We start from the raw sequence: 12,243 nt of genomic DNA on the forward strand, positions 1-12,243 counted from the left end.
GGGCAATGAAGGGAGTTCGGATGGCCAGGGATTTAATAGCGAATGATGGGTTTCACCAGTTTGGCGATACTCAGCTGGAGTTTGGGTTCGAAAGGGCTAACTTTTTAAATACTTGCAGCTGCGTAGTTTCTTTGGTAAAAAATTGGGGGGGGGGGGGGTATAGTGGGTTTAGCAGAAATAAAATCATAGATACTGTCAGGGGCAGTACTAAGGGCACTATCCGGCTATTGTACGCAGAACTGATAGCATTAAAACAAGATGCTCTGGATAAGCATGAGAATAAGTGGGTGGATCGTGTGGGGGCCGCACCAGAGGGGCTTGCAGAATCTCTAGAATTAGCTCAGATGGTTTTGTGTTCTGCTGGGCTCCAAGCGCAACATTTCAAAATAGTTTTTGCTTATATTATACTCCCGCAAGAATAGCGAAGTGGGGCGGGCTTTCGGGGATTACTTGTCCGCGGTGTGGCGGGTTGGCAGCAAATCTCGTGCATATGTTTGCATCTTGCCCACGCCTTCAGTGTCTGTTAGAATCCATCACGAGATTCTTAGATCGGTCTCTGGGGCTAAAAATTATACTAACACCCGCTTTGGTCTTGCTGGGAGTAAGCTGTAGGGAACAGAATGATATGGCATATCAATTTCTCTTTATGGTTACGGCTGTATTACGGATGAGTATGTCCTCTGCCTGGCTTGACCCTTCACCCCCCACCTTTTATCAATGGCTATCGCGCTTACTTTCAATTAATACAATGGAAAGAGCTATCTACGAGAGGAAGGGGAAAAAAATCGAAAATGTTAGGGTGGGGTATTTGGGCCCCCCTAGCAAGATGGAAGGACTCATAGAAATTATAACAACCCAGGTTTATAAGTCGAGCTGGTGCACTGTTTTATTTACGGTGGTTTAGCTTAGTTTCTTTTTTCTGTTTTTGGAGATATATGGTCTCATTTTTCTTAAAAGGTTTCTATTATTGTGATGCTTTGCTATTATCTTTCAGGTAACATTCTGTAACCTTTTTCCTAAAACCTCATATTAATGTTGTTTTTTGAATTTGGTTGTATTCTATGCTGATCTCTGGGGGAAAAAAAAAAAACTTTAAAATAAAAAAAAAGGATGCTGGTATGCTGTGTGCGTCAGCGGGACTTTGTGCGCACAGTGCATCAACAAAAATCAAATCGAAGAGCTTTGCGCATGGAGCCCAAAGCAAAATGGTGCTCGCTATGGGATGACGCCACACGTTGGGTGAGAGAGGGTGTTCAAAGCTTGGTTGCAAGGCAACAAGTCACTCGAAGAGCTGTGCGCGTCAGCGATGAAACGCTGCAACGTGCATGGAGCCCAAAGCAAAATAACGCTCGCTACAAGATGATGCCACACATTTGGTGAGAGAGGGTGATCGAAGCTTGGTTGCAAGGCACGACACCAGTAACTAGGACATATCCTAGCAACCCCTCAACTCATGTGACGGAGATCGCCTTCGTTGACGTATTCACGCACTGCAACAAGCCTCACCAGGGCGCGATATCTTTAAGGAATGCGAGGAGCTTATGGAAGCGAAGAATGAAATCCAACGTAGGAGTAGGATACTGGGCGTCTTCTTTTCAAAACGAGATGAGGCAGGACCTGGTGGGAATACAGAAGTGTCACCCAGAAGATGGTGTGTTGGATCGTCTTCTTGTTCCCCAGTCGTCGCTAAATGTAAGATTCACCTTTCACAGGAACGCAGGCAGCAGTAGAGTTGAAGTTGACTTTATTTAGTAGCAAGTAACAGAGACCCCATCCAGCACCGGACACTGGCAACTGTCAACTGACAAGCTCCTCAGCGTTCTTTAGCAAGCTGGTGTTCCACATTCCAAAACATAGTCATAGAGTAACATTCTTCTGAGAAGCAAGACAGTAAGACACTACAAAAGGTTTTTGAGTTTTGGTCATTTTTGACTTGTCCTTTGGGCATGGTCATTATGTGGGAGAATCAGGCTTGTCTTGCTCACACTAGAGTCTTCATTCTAATCCCAGGTACTCTGCATTTTGTGAATACTCTCAGCACCAGCCAGTATTGGGGTAAAGTATATACAAATACTTCTCTGTTTAGTTCAAAGACACTACATAGCCCAGGGGGAGTTATTTACGTTTTATTCATATGCATTTCAAAACCAATGAGGTTGTAGTTGTAAATGTTGCTACCCCGAGGTCAAAAAACATCTCCTGGTTGTCTCAACAATCAATCATTATCGTGAAGAACCAAGCTTTTGTTTTTTTGTGTTGAAGCTGCAACTTCCTTTTGAAAGCAACCAGCTTTGCAGTGTAGTTCATAACAAAACGCAAAAAATGTATCTTTTGCTTCATTTTCTGATTATTTTTTGCCTAGGTAATGATCGCTGTTTTGTTTCATTAAATGGACCCGGTTGTATACATTTTGCTCCCTCTCTGTTTTGAATGGAAGTGTTTAAAACTATTTTACAGCCCTCCAATCCATCTGCAAAATCCTTGTTAAATGAGCGTACTATTCAACGACATAGAATATGCTACTTATAAGCTTATGTTGCAATATATATATTCTTAGGTAATAATCGAATTTACAAATCAATGCAAAAGTACCGATGAAGGAGAACTATTTCTCTTTTGCAAAACAACACCGAAATGTCAGCGTCCTTCAAAATGTATGATGAGCACATTTGTGAATCATCTTATTAAAGAGAAAACTCTAGGATAAATGTTGAACGTGATGTTTAACAATATCGAAGAATAACTGAGCATTTCTAGAGAGCAGTACAGACACTAAAACTTCTCTTGATGCTAGAATAATAGATAGCATTGTTAAGCAATGCAATGGTACACAAAGTAGCAGCTCTAGAAGAATTCAAACCTGCTGGTTTCACAAAGCACTATGCACACAGCATGCAGAGCTATTTTGATGGGATGGCCTTTTACAAACAAATAGTATCGCTGACTATGACCAAAACTGAAAAGACCCAAAAGCTTAAATTCCAACTTAAAATACTTGAGTCACAAAAACTGTAGCGTGTGAAAGATCATGGGGTTTGTGAATGTCATCTGTACACAGCACAATTAATGGTAATTTGTTAATATTACTATCCACATTATCACAGGGCACACTATACAACCCACCGCTGATTTTCAAACTAAGTGGTATTTGATCTTGCTTCTGATAATTCTATGGCTCAAAACTGGTGTACAATGGGATGCTAACTTGGAAAGACGGCCTTGCAAAGCATACCTAAAGGAGAGAGATGGATGTTGCTATAGGAAATAACTTGTTACAATTTTCCTATTCTTGGATGGAAAGCTTAAATAGTTATAATGAATTGGTGTGTAATGTACTAAGTACATATTTAATTTCAACAACAAATTTACAGATCAATCTACTGGGCTAAAATTGTATACCGTTTAAGAAACAGTTAAATCTGCTAATCCGTGCCACGGCTGTGAATTTGCAACACCTTAATTTGAGGAACAATCTTTTGAAGAGTTTCATTAAATTGAATAAAACCAGACAACTGCAATAAGTGGATTTTAGTTTCTATGATAATGAAGTTATAGCAGTGTTTACCAACACGAACAGTGATAACTATTAACAATTAAAATTTAGTATGGTACATGCAAAGTGAGGATTAGACAACTCTTTTGATGCTCACCAAGGCAAGGTGGCGAATCAAAAAGCAAAACCAGAGACGTTATTGTTACAAAGGGACAGGTTTCACGTAAAAGATTTACTTACTATCTGACTCCTCATCACTGGAAGAAGAGCCAAAAGAATAGGTATTTTTAGACTTAACGAGCGGTGGCAGGTTGAAGGAGAAGGATATTCGCCTCTTTGGTCGAGTCCGCCCCTGGGCTGAGAAGCAGGTTAATAGCAGACATTAGATCATGCATACAATCGCAGAAAAGAATAACGTTAATTAAGCACAGACACATTAAACAGAAAACACTGCAGCAGGTCTTAGACACACATAAGCAAAGAGATGCAGATATCGTCTATGTGGAATCATAGACTCAAACATTGATCCTAAGAATAACAGATACAGCTATTATACATCCAACTGGATTTTGACAATGATAAGCTTTAATGGTTTGCTCTTTAGCTATATTAAATGTAAGGGTAAGTTTCTAATGGACAAGCCTAAAAATCGTACTAAATGCATGAAAAGAAAAATCCCATCCCCTTCCACAGGTAGCAGCCATGCAAGCCTCAAGACATCTTCTGGAAATCAATGATTGAAAATTCTATTTCCAGAACATGTTTACAAAACCTATCAATGCATATATTAATACTTCACATAGTTTAATAGAATGTCAATCTAATGTTGGTGTTTTATTGACAGGATAAGCAGCTATCTTGCTTTGGTGGTTGTGACTGTATTACACTGAGTGTCCAAGTAATCAAACAAGTGAACTGCTGCGATGATTCCCTTAATTAATTTATATCTGTATTCTTTTGTGCCATAAAGGGTCGTGCACATTAACATTCAAGCACGTGCAGCTACAAACAGACTAGAAGAAGAACCAGCTTAACTATATGTGATATATTATAATGCAGAGGGATAGTATTGTGGAAATCCTTAGTGGAAAATCTGCCCGTAGGTGGTGAAATGTCACACTCCTATGTGCTGTCATCACTGGGTACTGAGTCACAAACTATTGTGATAGAATGGCTACATGAAGAAGAGACCCATCAATATGAATACAGACAGTATCTTCACTTAGGTGGGGGGAGCACTACGCAGATGTGCATCTTGCTATCACACATAACCTTAGTGTATCTTCCTAGTAGGCCACATAGGAGCAAATCAATGACATAGTGAATGCACTGGAATTGGAAATGTGCCCTGCTGGTAAGACAAGAAGAGGGAGAAGAATGGGATGAATCATTCTAAAGATGCTTGCCAAAATGCCTGCAGCATACAGTTGAGGGGGAAGAACACCAAGGGGTACTACAGCACTGTAGTTGTCAACAAGTAATCAGCTTTCTTAGTTAGATCCTCTAATGTCATGCTTTGGTCTGCACTCTTAAACACCAAAAGGTTGCCCCAGCACCCGACTACCACACAGGCACTTGTAATTCATGTAACCCCAGGGTGGGGCAGTCAATGGCAAACACCTCCAATTTGTTCAGATCCAGTTTGCTCTCCTACTGTTCCTACAGTTAATATGCAGCTGATCGAACTTAGTGAAACCTATCTTTAAGAATAATTTGAGGAGGCAGATGGGTGCAAAGTACTAGGATGAAAGTAGATGGAGGAGGTATGACAGTAGATGGAGGAGGTATGACAGTGGATGGAGGAGGTATGCCATACCTCCTCCATCCACTGTCATACCTCCTCCATCCACTGTCATACCTCCTCCATCTACTTTCACCTACACCTCTGCTCATGCTAAGTAAGTGGAAGCTCAGTACATATATAAAGAGCATCTATTAAAAAAATGTACTATTTTGTATACATTAGTTTTACTTGCATTGTGTTTTACTTGTATTGTGTTTTCATGAAGTATCATTTCTGAATGTTAGCAAAATAGTGCCAAAGGTATATCTGAGTGTATAGGTGTGCTTTGTCATACCCTCTGCAGAGGACAAAATGGTATCAGGAAATGCAGGCATTAAAGCTACACACTGTCAACTGGTTGAAGGGTTAAGTGTTTATGCATGACATTCTCACATATAAATCCATCCATCAGTGCAAAGGAACATGTGTTCAAACATGTGAACTTACATTTTGGTGTTCAAGAAACATGTGGATGCCACCACATGTGCAATGCATACTTCTAAAGATGAAGCAGCCATATATCTTAGTATTTTGCGTCAAATTAAGTAGTAATCACTGAGCAAAAGAATATGCAACTGTTTTGTTTGGCTGCAGAGAAAGTTGCATTACCTTACATGAGGTGTCTCCTGGCATTGCAGATGACATACACAATGATGGAGCAGCGGTAATGATTGTTACATTTTCAATGGATCTGGGTTATTTGCAATGTGGAATACGGCACACAAAATACACATAGGAAATGTCCTGAAAGTAAAATGGCTTTGACACTCGTTTCTTGCCCATATAGTGGCATAGTGAAGTACTGCTTCTAGCAGTTGTTGAGATCCTGCACCCCTGGGCCAGGCATGGATACTGGCCAAACTAGCCTAGCTGTTCAGACTAGACGGTTGCTTTTGGACTGAAGGCAAGAATGATGTATATGCATTTGGCACAAGGCTGTAGAGGTGCAGTGATAATGATTTAAAGGACTGATACAGGAAATTACACAGTCCAGTGTATAGCCCAAAGGAAGGTCTGGAGCTCCAACATTCCTAACTGGAGAAACAAAATCAAATGGCTCTTGGAAAGAGAACCCTTTTTATAGCATGCGTTAAGGATTACATGTAACCTCTTAAAGTGAAACATCTGCCACAATGGAGATAGTATAGTGCTATGAAAGCTGTTGTAATTTGAAATTTCATGATCCTCCGAACAGCAAAAGTTTGAATCCGTTGTATTTTGCCACATGCCTAGTTCGGAAGGCCATGGTAGAGACATTTACAATAGTCAGGCTGTGAAAGGATGCAAGAAGCAACCGTCATATACATCAACCACCATAAGGAAAATGCTACTTACCCAGTATGCATCTGTTCTTGGCATGTAGAGCTGTAGATCCATATGCGTTAGCATAGATCGCCATCTGGTGTTGGGCTTGGATGTTTGCACTTTGTTTTCCTTCGAAGAAGTCTTCCTAGTCACAAGGTAGGGGACTCCTCCTTACAAGGATAGTGCGCATGGGCATCAACTCAATCCCCAGAGTGTTTTCGCCATAAAGGGTGATGGAGTTAGTAAGAATAGAAAAGGATGTCCATGTGTGTTTTATCTAAGTAAAATTATACTGCAGCAGATAAAGGTACCCGGGGAGGCGGGTGGGTTCATATGAATCTACAGCTCTACATACCAAGAACAGATGCATACTGGGTAAGTAGCATTTTACGTTCCATGCATGTGATCTGTAGATCATATGCGTTAGCATAGACTACACATCAGTTATCTTCCCAGCGGTGGCTGACCTGTTTCCGTTGCAGTAGTTTGAAAAAGTGTTCTTAAGACAGCCTGGCCCACACTAGCTTGTTGTTTTGCATGCACATCTACACAGTAGTGTTTCGTGAATGTGTGAGGTGTAGCTCAAGTTGCAGCTTTGCAGATGTCATCTAAGGGTATATTCCCTAAGAATGCCATAGAAGCCCCTAGCTTGCGTGTGGAATGCGCTCTAGGGGGAATAGTAAATGTGCGTTTAGCTTTTATGTAGCATAGTTGGATGCATTTAACTATCCATCGTGCAATACCTGTTTTTGAAATGTGATTGCCCTAATGTGGTGGTGAAAAAGCAACAGAGTTATTTGTTTTTTCTAAAAGATTTTGTTCGGTCATTGTAATAAAGTATTGCTCTTTTAACATCTCGTGTGTGAAGAGCACGTTCTGCCACTGAGTCTGGTTGAGGGAAAAACACTGGTAGCTCAACAGACTGAGTGAGGTGAAAGGCAGAAACCACTTGAGGTAAAAATGTTGGATTAGTCCTAAGAACCACTTTGTTGTGATTAATTTGCAAAAATGGTTCTTGTATGGTTAGTGCCTGGAGCTCACCAACTCTTGTAAGAGATGTGATGGCTATAAGGGAGGCTACCTTCCAAATGAGGAACTGTAGTTCACATTTGTGCATAGGTTCAAACGGTGAACCCATGAGTCTTGTAAGGACGATATTAAGGTTCCAAACAGGAGACGGTGGAACTCTAGGGGGAATGATTCTCTTGAGTCCTTCCATGAATGCTTTGATAACGGGCACTCTAAACAAAGACAAGTGCTGTCTGTTTTGTAGATAAGCAGCTATTGCAGCAAGATGCAATTGGATAGATGTGTATGCCAAGTTACAGCATTGTAGATGTAAGAGATAGCAAATTATGTTTTGAATAGAAGCATCTAGTGGATTGATTTATTGTTTGTACAGTAAATTACAAATCGTTTCCACTTTGCTGCGTAGCATTATCTTGTGGAAGGACGTATAGCCTCGTTAATGATGTTCATACAGTCTGGCGGGAGATAGGGTAGCCTAACTCTATGATCTCAGGTGCAAGGTTGAGTTGATTGAGATCTGGATGTCTTATCTCTCCATGGTTCTGAGTGAGAAGCTTAGGTGAGAGGTGTAGTTTTTGATGGGGAACTACAGATAGTTCCAACAGAGTTGTGAACCACGGTTGTCGAGCCCATGTGGGAGCAACTAGGATCATGTTGAGTGAATGCTGTTGGAGCTTCCGAACCACTAATAGAATGAGTGGGAGAGGCAGAAATGCGTAAGGAAATGTTCCGGACCAGTTCATCCATAGCGCATTGCCTTTGCATAATGGGTGTGGATACCTGGACGCGATGTTTGGGCATTTTGCGTTTTGGTGTGTGGCACAAACAGATCTATTTCTGGGTAGCCCCACATTTGAAAGAATGGAAGGAGAACTTCAGAATGTAACTCCCTTTCGTGGATCTGTTGTTGCTGTCGACTAAGCAGATCTGCAATTTGATTGTCTATTCCTGGAAGGTGTTCTGCAAGGCGTTATATCTTTTGAGGAATGGCCCATCTCCATATGCTTTGAGCTAGACGCAAGAGCTGTAGGGAGTGTGTACCTACTTGCTTTTGTATATAGTACATTGCTGTCATGTTGCTTGTATGGACTATGACAGTTTTGTGTAGTAGCTGGCCTTAAAAGGCTTTTAATGCTAGAAAAATTGCCAGAAGTTCCAGGTAGTTTATGTGGAAATACTTTTGCCGTGGGGTCCACAGGCCCTGAATGGTATGATATTGTAGATGAGCTCCCCAGCCGGTGAGCGATGCGTCTGCTGTTAGCACTATCTGTGGAACTGGGTTGTGGAACGGCCGCCCTTAGAGGTTTTGTGCGTTACACCATTGCAGAGAGCGATGGGTGTGGCTGTCTACCAACACCAGATCTGTCAACTGTGCTTGAGCCTGGTTCCACTGACGTGCTAAGCATTCCTGCAGAGGACGCATCTGGAGTCTTGCATAAGGGACTATTAGAATGCAAGAGGCCATCATTCCTATTAATTGCATGAACACTCGAGCTGGTAATGAGTGTTGAGGTTGAAATTGTGATATTAGAGCCTGTATGTTGCGTATCCTGACTGGGTTGGGGTAGGCTAGAGCATTGCAAGTGTCTATTGTAGCTCCTAGATATACTTGTGTGCTGGACGGTTGGAGATGAGATTTGGTGAGGTCTACTGTGAATCCCAAGCAGGGAATGAGTGAGTGAACCCCTGTGCCCTGATGAGCTAAGGGGACTGTTTCTATTGCATGTTTTTGTAATAGGGAGAGAACTTCTTGTTTCAGGAGGGTGAGATGTTGTGAGGACATCGCACGATGTTTGGGAGGAATGTTTAGTGGAGTGGAGGTAAGTTCCAGGCAATAACCATAGTGGGTAATTTATCTTACCCACTTGTGTGTTGTGATGGAATTCCAGACAGGTAGGAACTGTGAGAGACGTCCCCCGACAGGAGTGGAATGATCGGGGGGTAGTGGAGGGAAGTCACTGTGGGTAGGAGAAATGCGGGTGGAGTCTCCTCTGCCTCTTCCTCTATTGTTATTCCCTCTGTATCCTCCCCGAAAATATCCTCTGCCAGGAGGATTGATTGGGGCTTTTATAAGACGAGGAGGTGTTTTCTGATGCAGTTGTCTTTGAGTCACCCCTATAAAAGGTGCGATGAAAAGAGCCTCTATTAGAAGACAGTTGCAATGCCCCCATGGATTTAGCAGTCTCTGCGTCTTTTTTCATGTTTTCCAATGAAGAATCAACTGTGGGGTCAAAAAGATGTTCTTGAACAAATGGCTGATTAAACAGTGCTGATTGCACTTCTTGTTTGAATCCTGAGATTCGAAGCCAAGCGTGTCGTCGAAGCAAAACGCTGGTGTTAATTGCACGCGAGGCTGTATCAGCTACATCAAGGGCACATTTGATGGAAGTGTTTGTAATAAGCTTACCCTCTTGAATGAGGTCGTGAGCTTTAGCCTTGGATTGGTCTGGTAAGTGTTGCATCAGTTTTTCTAGGTCGTCAGGTGTTATGCAGTAGTCTACAGGGAGGTCCAGCGTCCGTTTTGTAGGAAGTGTTGCTCGAAGTTTTCCCGTTTCTGGGTCAATATGCAACTGTTTTTGTTTCGGATCCAAAGATTCCTGTGGGGGAAGTTCTTTGGATGCAGTCTGTTTATATTCTGAAGGTATAAGAGGGCTTCTGTGCTTTTTAGGTTCGGTGCTCTTCGGTGCGGGATGTTTTGGCTCCTAAGGCTTGACTTTTCCCTGTTTCGGATCCAAAGGCTTTTCTTTTGATTCAGAAGTTTTTTCTTTAACTGGTTTCAGTTCTGATATTTTCGGTTTAGCCGGTGTCGGTTCTGAAGCTTTTGGTTTTGGTTGTATCGGCTCCGAAGTCTTCAGTTTTTGGGAATCTATTGGTGCCGAAGATGTCTTCGGAGCGGACAGTGGAGCGTCAGGCTTAACCTTGTGTTTCGGTGCCGAGGATGTGGGTTCGGCACCTGAATGGGGTCGGCTCGAACCTGAGCCAGAAGACTTGTCTTTATGTTTCATTGCCGGGCTCGAAGGCGGGGCATCTGAAATGGTATCACAGTGTCGACCTGAGCCCGAAGGCGAAGGAGTAACCGGAGTCTTTGTGGGCAGTTGGGGCTCGTTACTCACAGTTCGTTGAGCCGGAGTGACGATCTAGTCCTCTTCCATGTCGGAGTAGTCTGCTTCAGACACGGAAATTTGTTCTTCTTCTTCTTTGGCGCGGGTTGGAATTCCGACTTTTCTCCGAAGATATCTGGCACCGGACTAGTGCCGCGTCTCATCTCATGACCTCGAGCCTGACGGTCATAAATTGTTTTCTTCAATCGGAATGATTGACAGGCCTCGCAGTTGGTTTCTTTGTGCTCTGGGGAGAGAAAGAGTTACATACCTCGTGCAGGTCCATGCGTGGGAACTTAGCACCGCACCGGGGCATTTCGTAGATGGAGTCCGTTCCATGGACTGTTGCCGTGACCGACGCGGGTAGGCCTCACGGCCTGCGTTGAAGCGTTGATCAAAGTACTTAGATTTTACAATGTGTGTCAAAAGGGAAACCACAATTGAAAACAATACCATTTAGTGGTAAGGATTGTGCGTCGAAAAAGTTTGAAAACAATACCAAACCGGAGCAGCGCAATACACATCTGAACCCGAAGGCAGAAAAAAATAATCTGTTGATAGAGTCGAGGTCCATGCGCACTATCATCGTAAGGAGAAGTCACCTACCTCGTGACTAGGAAGACTTCTTCGAAGAAAAACAAAGTGCAAACATCCAAGCCCAACACCAGATGGCGATCTATGCTAACGCATATGATCTACAGCTCATATGCCTCGAACACTGTTGTTTCTGTGGAAGAAATTGAAAGATCTACCAGGTAAACTGAGTGAATGAAAAGTGGCTATAGACGCTGAGTTGATGTGTGCTTTAAAGGAGAGATCTTCATTTCGCTCTGGCCAAAGTGAGAAAATAATCAATGGATAGAAATGCAGCCTACAGTTAGAAGAGAGCTCAAGCATTCCCATGACTATTTTTTTCATAGCCTGTCACATGCCTCTTATCATACCACAGGTCATCTGGATGGAGCTAGTGGCCAAAAAGGGCATGAAGCAAGTTAATATGGGCAGGGAAGGTGTTGATTTACAACATGGATGATGAAGATCACCCCTCCAATCACTAACCATGTAGATGGTTACATGCGGCAGGGACATGAGACACTATCAAATATTAATTCTTAGTATCGACAATATTAAGAAATAAAAACAACTATAACACCACGCAGTACTTAAAAAGTTATAATTTATCGTCCTTATTAATCATTTCCTCTAGCATGGCTAAGTATGAGAACATTTTCTTGAATATCCTAGCTTTCTTCTGTCTCATCAACAGAGCCATTGGAACGACATGACACCAGACACTGCTCTTCAAACTCTCGCCTGTGTTGGATTAGTAGGAGGTGAATTGAAATTAGTCCAAGTCAGTGGATGCTCAGCTGTAAGTACACTCATTTTATGCTATTTTTATATGAATGGCTTCACATGTAGTTAACACGCTCCCCACATGCTTTGCATGCTGTAAAAAAAAGTATAGCCTGCAATTCACAATCCACACAACTATAAAAGTAAAAGGTGAAACACTACACTTTCTTTACTTA

The 12,243-nt window shown here is 42.2% G+C and overlaps 1 protein-coding gene across 12 annotated transcripts in view; it reads right to left on the reverse strand.

Moving 5' to 3' along the window:
• The window catches only part of AKAP13 (A-kinase anchoring protein 13), a 1,236,163-nt gene that overhangs the window by 370,707 nt on the left and 853,213 nt on the right, over positions 1 to 12,243 (reverse strand). For 7 of the 12 annotated variants that reach the window (XM_085644483.1, XM_085644482.1, XM_085644479.1 and 4 more), the window contains one exon: positions 3,734 to 3,850. The exons of the other annotated variants lie outside the window; for them this stretch is intronic. In XM_085644483.1, coding sequence (XP_085500609.1) covers positions 3,734 to 3,850 — 117 coding nt within the window. The remainder of the gene's footprint in view (positions 1 to 3,733; positions 3,851 to 12,243) is intronic. 12 annotated transcript variants of the gene reach the window in all.

Source organism: Triturus cristatus, chromosome 3_1 (genome assembly GCF_964204655.1).
Source record: "Triturus cristatus chromosome 3_1, aTriCri1.1, whole genome shotgun sequence".
Taxonomy (NCBI): Eukaryota; Metazoa; Chordata; class Amphibia; order Caudata; family Salamandridae; genus Triturus; species Triturus cristatus.